This window comes from Euleptes europaea, chromosome 14 (assembly GCF_029931775.1).
Source record: "Euleptes europaea isolate rEulEur1 chromosome 14, rEulEur1.hap1, whole genome shotgun sequence".
NCBI classification, from domain to species: Eukaryota; Metazoa; Chordata; class Lepidosauria; order Squamata; family Sphaerodactylidae; genus Euleptes; species Euleptes europaea.
Genome location: NC_079325.1, coordinates 25,158,923 through 25,175,992, shown reverse-complemented (window position 1 = coordinate 25,175,992; position 17,070 = coordinate 25,158,923). Strand labels below are relative to the sequence as shown.

Here is a 17,070-nt window from a genome sequence, read left to right as displayed (position 1 = left end):
CCCACCTGGTCTGACTGGCTTTAAATGCTTTCAAGTCTGTCCTGGATAACAGCCACATTTCAACCTTGTCTTCATATCTCCTTAGTCTCTGCCTATTTGTCTTATAGTTTCTTTGCTCGTTTCCTGCTCTGCCAGCCTCCTTGTTCGCCTGCCTGTCCGCTCATCTGCCGCCATCCTGCTCAGCCATGAAACCCACTGGATGAACTTGGGCCCTGTCACTTTCTCTCAGCCAAACCTACCTCACAGGGTTGTTTGGAGGATAAAAATGGAGGAAGGGAAACCTTGAATGCCACCCTGAGCTTCTTGGAGGAAGATATGTGTCTATAGCTCAGGAAAAGGAATACCCAGTAACTGGGACTGAGATGTAATGGCATGACTCTAAAGAATGTAAACAGAAAGCTTTTTTCCCCTGGTACAGGGGTTTTGTGTCACCAGTTTCCCATCCTCCTCCAGAAAAAAAAATCACAGCGTTTCTCAACCAGGGTTCCCCAGAACTCTAGGGTTCCGCGAGAAATAGTGATGGATAGGCTAATCATATGTAAATCATTTGTAAATTATATAATCATATGTAGGGGTTCTCTGAGACACTAATATTATTTCAGGGGTTCCACAAAGGTAAAAAGGTTGAGAAACGCTGCTCTAGAAGGTCTCTTGAACCTCTGGAGATAGTTTTGGAAGCTCAGGGAGCTGCAGATAGGAGAGGAAGGAAATCAGCAAATATTCTGCATGACCCTACCATGATGTGGTGGTAGGAACTTTGGATCCAAGCCATTGGCTTGGCATGGCTTGTCACGTTTCATAGCTGTTACCTTTTCTTCCTGACCACTCATGAATATTTCATGAGTTCCAGTCTGGTGTTATATGATCCCAAAGAAAGAAACTGAGCTTGCAGATACAAGGTTGCCTGATCAGCACAATTTATTCCAGTTGCAGAAAATGGGCAGTTGCTGAGCCTGAACTTTTGTGAAGAGTAGAATTCTACACCTTTTAAACAAAACAAAAAAATGCAGTTGAGTTGAGTTTTCCTTCTCTGGAAAGGCATGGTGGTTTCCAGTAAGATACGTTCAGAGGGAGGATCCTGAAGGAAATATGAGCACTATGTGATCTTGAAATTATTTGTTACTTGCCCCAGGTTTAATTTCCTTATGAGTTTCCATTTTTAATCCAGTCTGCTTATTCTTGACCACTCTGTTTGTCATCTTGGGTTGTCACCAGGATCTTGGGACTGGACTTGGTCGTTCGAGATGACAATGGAAACATCCTGGATCCAGACACTACCAGCACAATAGCACTCTTCAAAGTCCACGAAACAGCATCCAAAAGAGTCAATGAAAGGATTCAAGAGGAAAAGGTTTGTATCTTAGCTGTTTCTGTTGCCTTGTCACTGGGAACCAGACGACAAATCACAAAAAGTAATTGTGAGAAGCAAACAAAACTCAGAGGGGTGTTATGATCCAAATGAATAAATGTGATGTGAACCACCTTTCCGGCATTACCGTGTCAGGTCATTTCACAATTACAATGCTTTTTTTTATTACAACTGTTTGTTTAGCCAGAATGGAAATTGACTGTAACCTAAGGGTCAAACTTAGACATGATGTCAGAAGCGCCATGAAAAAAAATCTCCCGGGCTTTGTTTTTTCACGGTTCTTAGCAACCTGAGGTGGGCTTGATCTGTGGATTGGGACTGTGGATTAGGAGGAGAGAAGTTAACCCCCTCAATGCCATGTTGTCTACTTTCTTAGTAGGCTGTCCCTGGTAGGCTGTCCCTATTAGATAACTGTGCCTGTATCTCTCCTCTCACCCCCACCCTGCGACCAATATCTGCTGTTTTTTTGTGGGGGAGAGGATGGTGAAGAGGAGGAGTATCAAGTACCCATAAGGTACGTGTCCTGAGCAAGCAAATTAGAGATCTGGGGATGGGGAAATTGCCTGTGAGTTAAGGGGTTAATCCCCCACGCCATAGCCCTAGTTTGAATCTCTTCCCACAACCACCCACAGTTGCTTGTTGTAGTGAAAATTTTTGTAGGAGATCAGTTAGCACATCTCCTGATGTCAAGTCAAATTTGGCCCTGAGTGGAAAGGACTTGAAGGGGCCCATTCATACAAAACTAGAGTATGCAATATAAACTTAACTAGAGTATGCAATAGGAACTTAATTAACATTGAAAGACAATGAAGTGCTGATAAGCATAAGGAAAGTGGTCATCCTTTTTAAAAAAGCAATTTAATGCAATATAAATGATGTTTGTCCCAAAGTCACCCAGTGACCTTAATGTATGAATATGGATTTGAACCCAGGTCTCCCCAGTCCTAGTCCGACACTCCACCTCACCCCATTGGCTAACATTTCATTAAGCAAATCACAAGCTCAGAGGCTCAGTTGGTTCTGTATGAAAGGGAGTTCATGGAGGAGTGCCCTTGGCATCTGTCTGGCTTCCAGTTTTTGCCTGGCATTCATTCACTCTAAAATGTTCTGAACTAAATGAGTGGATTGTTTTGAGAACCAGTTTTCTTCTTGAGCCCTGTGTTCTTCCTCAAAGTTTGTGTTTTTCCTTCTTCTTTTGTTATGTCTTCCCAACAGTCTCTTCAGCAAGATTTAGGCCTACGGGGACAGTCCATTTTCAACAGCACACATACCTACGGCCTATATGTCAACGTCAAGAATTTTGTCTGCAACATTGGCGAGGATGCAGAACTGCTCATGAGCCTGTATGATCCCGACCAGTCCTTATTCATTAGGTGTGTAAGTGTTGAAAGAGTTTGAGGGATGACCAAAGACCCCTTTTCAACCTACAACGCCTTATTTAATGCCTCTGTTTTGTTGTCATCTGCACACAGTTCCAAGTAGGTACCCTTGTTAGGCTGTGGAAGCGGAACAAAATTTGAGTCCAGTAGCACCTTAGAGACCAACACAATTTTCCAGGGTTATAAACTTTCAGGAGTCAAAGTTTATACCCTGGAAAATTTTGCTGTTCTTTAAAGTCCTCCTGGATTCAGATTTTGTTCATTTGGCACACAGAATTCCCCTAGGCAGCTCCTAACAATCTTAAAACCATAAAAATAGGATATTTGCCATATAATATGGTATGAAGAATAAAGATACAAATGATTATTTAAAAGTTGTGGTATATAGTAATGCTTTAAAAAAAGCACAGTGTGAATCTTAAGGGTGAGCCAAAGCTTGATCAAACAAATTCATTTTAGCAACTTTCTTGAAGGAACCAAATATGCTTTTCAAGGGAGGGTGTTACATAACCTTGGTGCTTTCACCAAAAAGATCCAAGTCCCATGTTACTGTAGGCAGAGTATGCTAAGTGCTCAGAGAAGCATCAGACTCGCTGATTAAAGATAAAGTTGCTCTTTATTGAGGGAACTATATTGTAGATAGGAAAGCTGAGAGATAGAGCCTCTAGCTGTCTAACTAGCTAAGGAGGGAGGGAGGGAGGGGGCAGAATAGCTTCAGAGCAGAAGGAAGAAAGACTCCTAAGAATATCAGTCTAAGGACAGACGTGTGAAAAGGGTGGAAAGGTCTCTAGCCTTACAACCCTAACTAGCTGACCAGTTGCTCAACCCCTGCTGGGTCCTTCTCAGTTCCTTTGCCCACTCATTTGTGCCAGAGAGGCTTGTGGGGGAGAACTTCCCAGTGAATTGTGCCTCCATGGGTCAGATTTTTCTGCCTTTGATGTTGACCCAAATCTGCCACCTGAGGTGGATGCCTTTCCTTGGTTTCCAAGGTGCTTGCTGTTAACAGGCAGTCCTTGAAACCTGTGACTGGCAGTGCTTCCTGGTTTTCTTTGTATGAAATATTACCAAAAGCACCTGAAGGTTTCTTTCACAGTGTCTGCCTCAGTGCATTGTTCCACTGGGCAAAATAACTCCATAGGTGCCAAAGGCTCCTTTTTTCTGCACACTTACTTGAGAGTATGTCTGTTGAAGTCAGTGAGTCTGAGTGAACCATGTGTAGGATCGGGCAGTGTGTGCAATAAGAAAGGACGTAAAAAGCAGAACTGCTCTGATGTTCGTTTCTTGTAGTGAAAGCTACCTGGTTCGTTGGGGAAGCACCGGAATGCCCAAGGAAATTGAGAAGCTGAACAATCTCCAGGCAGTCTTTACAGTAAGTCCTTCTCTGGAATGCCAGCCCCATTCCAACCAGCTGATGTTCTAATTGTTCTTAATGATTGTTTTATTGCTTCTGTGGTGAATAGCACACATGAACTTCCCGCGGTGACCCAAAGGTCGGTTCGACTGGTTCTTACACCACTTAGCCAATACAATGCTTTGGCAAGATGTCTTGGACTTGCCACTTGGCAAAATATATCGGTCACTTTGACATGTGGTCACTTACTTAATTGTGGCCGGCCTGCCAAGATGTTCAGGCAATCTGGTCTGAAGTTATCTGGTCCATAGTTTATTAACCTAAGAACAAAAAGGAGGTTTTAAGGATTACCTAACCTTGAGCCCTTTAAAAAAAAACAGTGGCTGCTTAGGAAAATACTTGCTAATTTGTTGCTCTTTAAATCCCAAAGGGCCCTGCATCTTCTGGCTAAAAACGCATCCGTCAATTTCATTTCAGATTCCTGAGCTTCATGCCTTGGGGCTGGACTCCTCCAAACCAGCACACTAACAGTACAATCCAAAGCAAAGTTATACCCATCTGAGTCAACTGAAGTCAATGGAATTAGAAGGATGTAAATCTGTTACGGATTGCACTGTAAGAGTGGTCAGCAAGGATATTGCAAATGAATTTGATCAAGGCTTACTTCGCCACTGAAACCTTTGGTCAATTTCATCTGCCATACACAGGAATGAACACTCTTAGGCCTGTTTTAAAGATAACCCTGGTGGGCAAAAACAACTTCCCCATGGCAAATATGCACACTCTCAGAGTCTCACTTAAACAGTGCTGCCATGTAGACAGTGCTGCTCTGCTTGCGCCATTAGAACACCAATGCAAAGCCTACCTGGCCTGTGGATCTCTGGCATGCTAAATGCACATGGAGAAAGCGAGAGCCCATCGCATGGGTAAAACCTATTTATATCTACCTTCCATCATCACATTTAAATCAGACCTTGGGCTAAATGAAGTTGATCAAAATGTTCTTAAAGTCTTCGGCAGTTTCATTTTCAACACAATGGGTGAGGACTCTAGTTGTTAGTTTGGCAGGGTGCACCACACCCAGAAACCTGAAATGCAGTTGACCAAAGCTTACTTAGTAACAGTACTGTGCACCTTCAGGAGAAACAGAAATATATACACAAACTTTTTAAAATAACAACAAAATTTCTCCTGGAAAGTTCATCCCTAATGGAGAGACAACCTGTTTTGTAAGTCGATACTATTTTTTTTATACCCTGTCTTTCTATTTTCAAAAGAAAAATTCAAAGGGGACCAGCAGTTTTAAAAAATGTTATTTAGTGTACAGTTGTGCACTAAGGTTTCATCTGTACATAAAGCCATCTGAAATGTTTTCATGTAGAGCCCAGCACCACATGGCAAACTGAGAAACAGTTTCAACATGTTTTTCTTTGACATGCTGTGGCAATCCTTCCTTGTTTGCCTGTATTCTAAGACTGCATGCCATTATGGAACAGCGCATGTGAGAGCATCTCCCATATGAACCCTGCAGAGTAGTTGAGATCAATGCAGGGGTCCCTTCTCCAGGACACCCCCTGCCGGCTTTTAGAAATAAGGGTGTGTCTACTGAAAAAAGAGCTTTTTCTATAGCTGTGCCCATTAGTGAAATACTCTCGCAAGAGATGTTCTCCTGGCACACCCACATTTTGGTCAGCTTTTAGGCCACTGGGCAAAACCTCTCCTGTTTGGGCTCTTGAGGGTTGGTTCTCCTTTTGCCCCTTGTGTAGTTTGTCTAACAGTGGCTTTGGTTTTCTTTTGCACTCCATCTCAATATTGAGTTGCAGTGCAATCTCTCATGGGGCTGAGAAAAGCTACTGCCTGTTCTTGGGCTTTTTCCTAAAGTCTTTGTGGAATGCTCTTGCTTTGGTGACCACAAGCATATCCAATCTTGCTGATTTTTAGAAAAGCCTGCAAGGCAGTAGAAGAAGAAAAAGAGTTGTTTTTGTGTGCCGACTTTCTCTACCACTTAAGGAAAAATCAAACCGGCTTACAATCACTTTCCCTCCTCCTCCCCATAACAGACACTCTGTGAGGTAGGTGGGGCTGAAAGAGCTGTAAGAGAACTGTGACTAGCCCAAGGTCACCCAGCTGGCTTCATGTGTTGGAGTGGGGAAACAAATCCAGTTCACCAGATTAGCATCTTCCGTTCATGTGGAGGAGTGGGAAATCAAACCCGGTTCTCCAGATCAGAGTCCACTGCAATACTTTCTAAGAGGCTCTTGGTAGGTGAGGGAGGGGGGGCGTGGCTCAGTGGTGGCATGAAGAAGGTCCCAGGTTAAGTCCCCATCATCTCCAGTTAAAAGGCAGTAGGTGATGTGAAAGACCTCTAATGGAGAGCCACTGCCAGTCTGAGTAGACAGTAGTGACTTTAAGGGACCAATGGCCTGATCCATTTTAAGGCAGATTCCTGTGCAGTGGTAGTGAGGGTCATTTTTGTGATGATTTTATCTATTGGTGACATGAACTGTGTATTTGTATCTGTTTCTGTTGGTTTTAATTGATGTTTTTGCAAGCCATCTTGGGTAGCCATGGATGGTAAGGAAAGGACGATGAGAATTTAAAATAAATAAGTTTTAAAAGAGTGCTATAAACTGGGGTTTTTTAAATTGGTTGTTTTGTTCATTGCATCTCTGTTTTTTTACTGTTGCAAAGAGTCAGTTTTGAATATTTGCTAGATGGACAGGTGTGGTTTTAAAAGGAGAGAAGGCTGCTTTTCAGTTTTTCAGTCTGTCTCACATTTACCTGTCAAAACTTTGCTCAAGGAATGCTGGGAAACTGAAGTTTTTAAGAAGGCACTGAACCTTCAGTTAGAAGTCCTTGGTCCTTTTGCTGGTCTAGTAGTCAGACCGGTTTACATTGGCATCACGGCCACACTTGGGCCTTTATGGTAACTCTTAGGTTAGAGAACTGCATTCTGCTGCAGATTTACCAAAGTCTTAACCTGAATATAATTGAAAAGTTCCATTTCTTGACCCCTTGGAGGCTCTGGGTAAGCAGCTGGGAGATTTTGTGCCATGCTGTTTTAAAAGCAACATATTGTTAGCTCTCTTGTACCCTCAGGGCCAAAATGGAAAATAACTGTGCTCAGCTTCCCTCTGTGTGGCATGTTTGCACTGGATGCAGGGATGATACAGCCATTAAACAGTATTTAGTGGTGGGGTAGTTAATTATTCACACTCATTTCCTGGCTAGTTGCTGGAAAGTTTTGCAGCAGAAGGAGACTAAAAGGTTGTGGTGTGCCCCACAACAGAGCAAGATCTCCCCCCGCCCCACAACAGAGCAAGAGAAAAAGGAGAAGTGTTGTGCACTAGGTTGTAAATAGGAAATCCTTAAAACCTCTCCCTAACTCTCCCGTTGAAACTTAGATTGCAAACAGGGGCCTGTTGATGTGTCTCTCTCTCTTTGCACTTTGTCGCAAAACATCATGTTAATGGCATCTCATTATTTAAAATGGGTCTTACTTGGCTCTTAGGTTGGATCCTATTACTGTGTCAAAATCCTGAGGGAAATTTCCGCTTCCAGGTATGGTTCACATGTCATGGCAACCCATACCTTCCAACTGCATGAAGTATCCTCAGGTGATCCTCAGGCTTGGTGGCTCTTTTTTCCCTTTGACCACAGTCATGGAGTTAATTTTTCCCTCTTTTGCATCAAACCGTAGCTTGTGTTGCATCTGAACTGGCAAACTAGGGTTTCTGATTTCTGTGCTAACCAAGGTTTCCAGCTCTGGCTGGAAATGATAATTTGCTGTAAAGTAACTCAGTTGGGAATGCGCAAAGGGAGGAAGCATTCAGGCCTAAGTATCACCCATGCTTTATCACAGTAGGAATCTGTGGTTTGCAGTGATGTTTGAACCATGAGTTTTCAATGTATTTGTATTAAAACACATGTATGCAGAATCCACTTTACTTCCTTATAACTGCGATATTGCCAGTCTTATCTTACAGATAAGGGATTGAATCCATGGAATTGAATCTTGGCTCACCAGCCAAGGAAACTTAATTTGTCACTATCAAACTGTTTTGATAACAGTAAGGCATCATGTGACTTGGGGCCCATGTGCAGCCCGAGAGACAGTGTGGTATAATTGACAGGGCTGAAGATGGACCAGACAGCTTTATGATCAAATCCAGTCAGACACTTTTTTTTTTTTGCCAGGTGGGAGTCTTGCTTGTCACTCTTTCAGCACTGCCAGATCAGATGGCCCCCCACTATAATTTTTGCAGATCTCTGAATAGACCAGGATGTAATTCATGCACAACTCTTGTCATACAGTGTTTAAACATCTTGGTAGCATAACAACTTCATAATGTTGTGATAGCTCTGGAAGGATATTCACACAGGCTTTGCATGCAGGGAATCCTAAATCCACTCCCAGGCCTCTACAGCTATGAAAGGACCTTGGATTAAGGACTGAGGAAGACTTCTGCTTGAGACATGGGAGAGCTGCTACCAGTCAGAGTAGACCTGGGCCAGTACTGGGCCACTGGCCCAATTGAAATAGCGCTGTGTGTTCAGAAGCTGTCAGAACATAGGCACTGATGGGCCAAGTTCTGTTCCACAAATCAGGATGATGTAATTCAACTCTTAGTTACTTCTGTGCTGGATCTCTTTGTTCTTCTAGGACCTCAGCAGTTCTGACTTGATCCGACCTAGAATCAGCCTGGTGTGCCAGATTGTGAGAGTGGGCCACATGGAGCTTAAGGAAGGGAAGAAACATACCTGTGGGCTCCGGAGACCTTTTGGAGTGGCAGGTAAGAGGACCTACAAGGATTTAGAAGGCTGTTTTCACAAGGGAGTCTTATCAAGTTGATAGACTCCATGGGCAGCTGTTGAAGGGCTGGGCTAGAATCGAGGTTCTGCCCGTTAATACCAGAGATTGCCAACCTGATAAGAGTCCCAATGGGGAAACCAACCTGGTTCACCAGATTAGAGTCCACTGCTCCTTTATCTTTGTTCACAACGACCCTGTACAGCAGGAGAGTGACTAGGCCAAATCATCCAGTTGCACTTCATGGCTGAGCGGAAATTTCAGCTTGGATTTCCCCAGTCCCAGTTTGGCATTACAACACACTGGCTCCAAATAATGTGTAACGGAGTCCCTTGTATTGTGAATGACACTGCATATGTTTCTCTCCTCAACATTCATTGCACATACTTTTATAAATCTCAATCAACCCCTTCCCCTTCACCCCCTGTGACCACCTGTGACCAATAGCAGGCCAGAGGTGGAACATTATGTTCTATTGGATGGTGGTTGGCTTCGAATGCCTCTTCCCAAATAAGAGTTCTGGATAACTTGAAACTTGGCCTCTGTTGATCTGATTATTAGCTGATCCAATACAAAGTTGATTGCTTCACTTTTTCTGTATGTACAGTCTCAGCTGTGCTAGCTCCGTATCTATGAAAGGAAGGTGAAAGTTACCAAGACCGAGTGACTTGAGAGAAGAGGCTGACTTAATTACCTTGGCTGCTCCTCACCATTTGGGCTTTGAGCTGAAACCTGCAGGACCAAGACCTGTGGGGCTCGCAGGGTATTGTGGCTTTCCTGCTGTGTCACATCCCTTTCAGGAGGCTCTTTTCCCAGCTAGGAGACTAAAACTGTGAAATGTTTAATAAAAGCTGGACAGTGAATGATAAAAATGGGAGTCTTGTGGCCCCTTAAAGACTGAGTATAAGCACTCGTAGACTAGAGCCCACTTCGTCAGATGCGAATCCTTACTTGGCAAACATCCAAGGTTGTAAAGATTGATAAGTTGCAAACTGCAGTGTCAAAAGAGCTACAAAATGGAGGAAGTACAGTACAGAGACTGTTCCCATTAGTCTGTGATGATGTAGCCCTGACCTGGATAGCCCCAAGCTAGCCTGATCTCATCAGATCTCAAAAGTTAAGCACGTCAACCCTGGTTAGTAGTTGGATGGGCAACCTCGAAGGAATACCAGGGGCATGACATGGAGACAGACAATGGCCTCTGAACGTCTCTTGCCTTGAAAACCCTACGGGATCACCATAAGTCAGCTGTGGCTTGATGCCACCCAAAAAAATGATGATGTAATGTTGATAACAGCAATGGTCTGTGATGATGTCATTTCCCTAAATGGTTGACCCCTGCAATGTCTAAAGAAACCCTAGTGTTTAAATCCTTGTGAGATTATGTCATGCATTCTAATTCAGAAATTTCATATTGGAATCTCCCCTTTGAAGGGTTTCTCTTGTTTTTGGCTGGAGAATGCTGATGTTTAGACCAGCAACAGTGTGTCAAATACATTCAATACATGATGCTGTCTTGTAGGGATTCAGACCACTGGCCTATCCAGGTCATCTATCTACTTTGACTGCCAGGGGGTTTCCAGGATCACTGGCAGAGGTCTTTCATGTCACTGTCTACCTGATCCTTTTAAAACTGGAGATGCTGGGGACTGGACCTTCTGCGTGCAAAGCAGATGCTCTACCACTGAGCCACCCTCCTTCCTGGAAGGTTACTACCCACAGCTCTCAGTTCAAACCAGTCCTCAGTGAGCTACAATTAATCCTGGGCAACTGTGCTTCTCTCACACCCAGGCCTTGGGCCTGGACTGAAAAACTGATGACCCCAATGTATACTACCTCCACACATTATGGCCTTGCTGTGTGTTTTTAACAGTCTCCTTGTTATAGTGGCCTTAAGCAGGCAACAAAAATGAAGGCCCTTTAGCCAACCATCTGTTGACAGAACAGAGAATTTCCCCTGTGTTTCTCTCTATTCTTGCAGCCGCTCCCGCTCCCTGGAAAAAATCCCAGGGATCTTTGCCTGTACAGAGAAATTGCCATGAGGGTGGGTGGGAGACTGTATTGAAGGGATGAAACTTTTTCTACTCCCTCTTCTGCAAGTGCAGCTCTGCTGAGTGGAAGGCAGAAAAATTCTGGGTCCTTCTATGCACAGACAATTGTACACTACAAGCTGATAGCTCCTGGTTCAGGACACCGGACACGGCAAGTGGGCTTCGCTTGGCTATGCAGATCACAAACACTTTGGATCATCAGTATGGTTAAACTTTCCTCATTCAAGTTGCTTGGTTTCTTCTCCACTCTTGGCTTCAGTAGATTAACTTTTCTATTGGTCCCTGTCTCTATGATTGGCTAACACCTGTCTACTCCCCAGTGATGGACATAACAGACATCATCCACGGGAAGGTGGACGATGAAGAAAAGCAACACTTCATTCCCTTTCAGCAGTAAGTATTTTGCATTCTAGCAACTTTGGCAATTGGTGTTGGGTATGGAGTCTTGGCAAGGTCTGTATCATTTTCTTCTCGAAAAAAGGAAAAGCAGTTTTGTAGCTGCAAAGGTAGGCTTGAACGGGTGGGCGCCGGCATCGTTTCCAGAGATGGAAAGGAATGTGGGTGTGTAGTTTTGCCCCCTTAGCAAGCAGAGGTGGAATAAGCAGCGCAGAATAAGAAGACCTGTGCAAATTTAAGACCGTAAGGAAAGTCCTGCTAGATCAGATTGAGAGTCCACCAGTATTCTGGCCTGTGTTCAATCTGACAGTTGGGAAAATTTTGTTCCTGGGGGAGGTCAGTGGATGTTCAGGAACAGCAGTTGGGGTTGGGATTGAGGAAATTGCTACCATCTTATAAGAAAACTTGAGTGCCCTTAAGTTTTTGGAATGTGGCTGGGTCAGTGTTTCCCACAGTGGCTAGCCCAAGGCTCCCAGGAAGTCCAGAAGCAAGGCAAATGGCCTTCCCAACAACTGGCAATCAAAGGTATATTCTATCTGAACCATTTTTTCCTGGACATTTATGTGTCTACATATTCTGGTCTCTACATGCTCTGTTCCTGGATCTTAAGAGACTCTTCTTCAAATCAAGAAGCACCCTCGTGCTCTCAGACACTACAGATGCATGGAAAGCCTCAGAAATCTCACTTATTACCACAATTCAGAGCCAGGCAGGTGCCTCCCAGCCTTTTCTTTATACCAAGTTAGGCTTTAGGTGAGAACGGGTAGGCCAGGCCTTGTGTTTACCCCTGAGATTGAGCTTGAAGATACTGGCTGACTGGAAGTTCACCTCTGTTTCTCTGCTTGGCAGGATTGCCATGGAAACGTACATCAGACAGAGGCAGTTAATCATGGCACCCTTAATAACATCTCACGTGATTGGAGAGAATGAGCCCCTGACCTCGGTTTTCAACAAAGTCATTGCTGCAAAGGAAGTGAATCACAAAGGGCAAGGTACGCACAGCGGAGGAAAAGACTGTAACATCTTCCAGAAGTGGGAAGGAACATGGACAGCGGGAGGGGGCGAGAGAGTCCACCTCTTAGCAAACAAATTGCTTAGGATGGTTCAATGATCAAGATCATTGGAGTGTGTCTTATGCTTTGGACCATTCCAGAAAATCTCTTGTCTGGATGCTGCTGTGTGGAGACAGATGCAGATGTTGCTCATTTGAGTCCACATATACTAATGATAGCAAGGGCAGGCAATTCCCTCCTGTGTCTGTTGGCATTTGGAGTTCTGTGGGTAGGCTGTGTACATAATAAATGTGAGGGGCTGTGTGCCTCAGTGACAGAGCGCCTGGGTGGCCTGCCGAAAGTCCCAGGTTCAGCCCTTGGCATCTTCTGTAAAAGCATCTCAGGTCACAGGTGTTGTGAAGTAATCAATTTTTGCCTGGAGAGCGGCTGCCCGTCAGGATAGACAATACTGAGTTAGATGGACCAATGGCAGCATCATATATTCACAGGTACATATGTGAAGAAAATTTTAAGGGGATTTTGAAAAGGGAGCTATACCCTAAAGGAGGAAAGTAACAGTGAGTTTCCCCCTCTAAGCAAGAGTTTTAAAGATGGGGCAGTATGAAATTAGTCCCACCCCATCAAACCAAGTGGCCTAATCATGATATGAGAGTGGCCAAAGAAAGACTCCAAAAGTAAGTCTCATATGACGCTAAACTGAGTGTAACTTCTCAATGTCTAAGCCTTGTTGGATGCTTCTGGAAGTATGGCCAGACTTTCTGGGCTTGCTTTTAGTTTATTTTGTCAATTTTTTCATCCCATCCCTTTTGCAAGGAATTTAAAACGGCCATTGACACTTCCCTCCCTTTAATTCTCACAACAGCGCTGTGAGGCAAAGTGAAGTTGCGTGTTAATGGTTGGCCCCAGAGTCACCCAGTAAGCTTCAAGGTAGGGTAAGGATTCAAACTGGCTGAGGGTAGGGCAAGCCTGAACAATTCAATAGCCTGCTTAGGAAAACAATGCTTTGAGGGGACACACCTGTGAAGCAACATGAGGCATGTGCCAGGTTACCTTACCAATGTCCCAGTAGGACGATGGAAGCTCTTTGAAGGATCTTTTGATCACATTTTTATCCCTCTCTCTTAAAAAACTGAGCGGCATACATGATCCTTCTTTCCCCAACAACCCTGTGAGAAAGTTTGGCTAAGAGAGATTTCTGTCTCCAGGTCACCCAGGGAGCTTCCTGGCAGTGCAGGGATTTGAACCTGGGTCTCCCTGGTATTAGTCGGAGAGTAACTGCTAGACCACACGGGATTCTCACCCATTTCACCTCTCTGTTTCAGCATAAAGCTGTAAGAAACTGCCCAGCACTCCATAAAGAGTCATTTTCTATCTGCCGCTGCTTTATTTCAAAGCAGTGATTCATTGTCGTAAAACAAGCCATTCTTTCAAAAGCATTCCATTCACATTACTTTGAAAACTGAGCATTTGGGAGCAGGCGATGGCTTTGGCAGTGGTAAAGATCAAAGGCATGATTTGCTGAAACTTAAAATTCAGCTGAGGCCGGTCAGGGTAGGGAATGGCTGGACGTGCCTATGCTGCGTTGGGGTTTGAACTCTGATATTCGAGATTCAGTGGGGTTTTTTTTTTTTTTATTCTTGGCACGCTGCCTTTCAGGAGTAAGTTGACAGGAGCTTAAGCCAAAATCCTGCCCCCCTTCTCAGATCAAAAGAACGTTGTGTCATTCAAGCTCATTTTCTTCCGTGTTAATGTACTTCCACAAACCCACATGTTGATCTTAAAACATTAGTCTTCATGGTTCCTCATCTGTCATTGGCAACTTTTTCAAATTCTCACTGAAACCACTGGCTGAGTTAGTTGGCTGATCTGAGAGGGGCAGAACAAAGCCTGGTGTTAATGTAACCTTTGGGGGGAGGGGAAGGTTGAGCAAAGTAATAAATATTCTATCCATTTGTAGCTACCTTAGAAAAAGACAGGCCATTGGTCCATCTAACTCAGTATTGGCTACTCAAAGTGTGAAGCAGAGAAGGGTGTTTCCTTACACTTCTTACTGGATACCCTTTAACTGGAGATAGCGGGGATTGAACCCTGGACCTTGTGAGTACCAAACAGTCTTGGCAGAGAAGGGTCTTTCCCAGCATCTGATTCCTTGCCAAGGGATTGATACTAGAGTCTTTGGCATGCCAAGCACATGCTGTACCAGTGGAGCGTGGCCCCTTCTTACTGCGCATTGAGTACGCAGGATCAGGGCTAGGCCAGATGGTGCTAGTCCCTAAAGCAGCATCAGTTCCTGCAAAGCAAGCGGCTTCAGATTGAGTTCCAGCACTTTTATATGTATTATATCCATTTCAAGTTATCCAACAAATAAAAACAGCATTACAACTGAGGCCAGGGGCCGGAGGGAATTCCATGGGGAAACGAGTTTTGAATAGTTACCATCATCTCCAATAGTATGAATGTCACAATCCATTTTTTTTCCTTTTGTTTCTCCTTCAGGCCTCTGGGTTTCACTAAAGCTGCTTCCTGGTGATTTATCTCAGGTTCAGAAAGACTTTTCTCATCTTGTTGACAGATCAACAGCAGTGGCCCGCAAAATGGGATTCCCTGAGATTATTCTTCCTGGTGTGTGCGCGCTTCATTGTAAATAGGAAGAACCTCTAATGTTTGTCTGGTTTCTGTTTGCGATATTTTTATTCTTCCCTTCCTCCAGGGAGCTTAGGGAAGAATGCAGTTTTTCGCCCTGATTTATTCTCGCAACCATCCTGGGAGGTAGGGGACTAAGATATGGCGATTAGTCTGAAGTCAGCCAGTAACCTTTGTGGCTGAGCTGGGATTGGAACCCAGGCTTCTCTGGTTTAAGATTACTGAGAGCTTCTTACAGCTTGATGACTGGCCAACGGAAGGAATGAATAAATTGATCATTTTCACAATGCAAGAAATAGTCTAAAGCAATGGTGCTCAGCCTTTCTAGACCCAGACCCACTGAGCTGCAACCATGTGATAGGAAGTCACATGACATCAGTGTCTCATGACAGGATGGGGCAGGAGTGTTGGCAGCAGGCCAGGAGAACCAAGGGCAGGACACACCAGCTGAGTACTAGGTGAAGCATCATGAGGTACAAGCCAAGGGTAAGAGCGGTGGAGGCATCCTCTCCACCATGGAGTGACCTTTCCTGCTGCTCTTTTCAACATGCTTACCTAGAGAGATAGGAGGTGTTACACCCTTGCTCTTTGTGCAAATGCGCTAATAGCTGGTCCTAGCAAAAAGTAGTAAACAAATGGGAACTATGTAGGGGCTCGTGGCCCACAAAATTCCCCTCTGACTCATCTGATGGTCGTGATCACTGAAGACCGCTGCTATAAAGCACCATGGATGGGCATCCACAAATCCCCATCAGCCAGCTTGCAGGGCCAAGTACTTGGTCCCTTTGGCAAGAAGGATGCCAAAGTTTCATAGAGTTTCATAAAATCATAAAGTTAGAAGGGACCACCAGGGTCATCTAGTCCAACCCCCTGCACAGTGCAGGAAATTCACAACTACCTCCTCCCCACACCCCCAGTGACCCCTACTCCATGCCGAGAAGATGGCCAAGGTGCCTTCCCTCTCATGATCTGCCTAAGGCCATAGAGTCAGCATTGCTGACAGATGGCCATCTAGCCTCTGCTTAAAAAACCTCTAGGAAAAAAGCGCTTACCACCTCCAGAGGAAGCCTGTTCCACTGAGGAGTTGCCTCTCCCAAGTCCCCATCTGCAAGATACTCCTGTAGGTTCTCAAACAAGGCCCTGCTTGATGTGGCCATCACCTTTGGAAGGAAGGTGAGTGACAGCCAAACACGTGGCTTGTTTCGTGGTGGCGACCCAGCTGTGGAATGCCCTCCCTTCAGTTTGTTGCACCAGTTTTTATGGATGTACACACAAGGTCATCTTCAGATATTTATGCATGCCACCTATCAATGCAGGTACCTAACATCAATTTGCAACAAAACAAAATCGATATACTATGTAATATTATCACCATTGATTTATTTTTTTTTAAAAAAGGTTAAATCAGATCTTAAAATAGCAGTGGTACAGTGGCAGTAATTCGTCAATGGATAGCAACCAGTAAAAATCCAAAGTGCAAACAAACAAAAACAGGGAGGAGTGAACCAAAAACCACACAGCACTTTGTTAAAAGGCTGCTGAATTCTTTAAAAGAACAAAATGGAAAGTGTCTCGGTTTGGAGCCAAAAATACATAGCAAAAGTGCTTGATGGAGACGGGGAGGGCAGCCACTGAAAAGGGCTATATCTCTCGTGGCCACCCACCTCACTGCTGAAGGCAGGGGAACATGAAGGGAAAACTGGGATGAAAATTGCTGTTTCTGGAGGGTGTGATGTAGGGGCAGGTGGTCTTTTCAATGCCCAAGACCATAAAGGGCCGTATAGGTTAAAATCAGCACCTTGAAGTGGGACCAGAGGCAGACAGACAGTGAAGATCCTTCAACACTGGAGTGTTGTGCTGCCCGGACTTCACCTTTGCTAACAAACCTACTGCTGCATTCTGGACTAATTTGAAGCTTCAGGACTGTCTTCGGGGGCAGCCCCAATGTAAAGTGTCCTGCAGTAATCAAGCCTGAAGCCGAGAGCAGGGATATAACGCTGTGGCCAGATCTTGTTTCTTGAGGAAGGGTCACATCCATCTATACATCCCAATCAAGCA

At 44.5% G+C, this 17,070-nt stretch overlaps 1 protein-coding gene across 2 annotated transcripts in view; it reads left to right on the top strand.

The window, feature by feature from the left end:
- DOCK5 (dedicator of cytokinesis 5) overlaps positions 1 to 17,070 on the top strand; it is a 143,439-nt gene that overhangs the window by 54,998 nt on the left and 71,371 nt on the right. For both annotated transcript variants that reach the window (XM_056860411.1, XM_056860412.1), the window contains 7 exons: positions 1,216 to 1,351; positions 2,585 to 2,742; positions 4,036 to 4,117; positions 8,763 to 8,892; positions 11,281 to 11,353; positions 12,206 to 12,348; positions 14,866 to 14,991. In XM_056860411.1, coding sequence (XP_056716389.1) covers positions 1,216 to 1,351; positions 2,585 to 2,742; positions 4,036 to 4,117; positions 8,763 to 8,892; positions 11,281 to 11,353; positions 12,206 to 12,348; positions 14,866 to 14,991 — 848 coding nt within the window. The remainder of the gene's footprint in view (positions 1 to 1,215; positions 1,352 to 2,584; positions 2,743 to 4,035; positions 4,118 to 8,762; positions 8,893 to 11,280; positions 11,354 to 12,205; positions 12,349 to 14,865; positions 14,992 to 17,070) is intronic.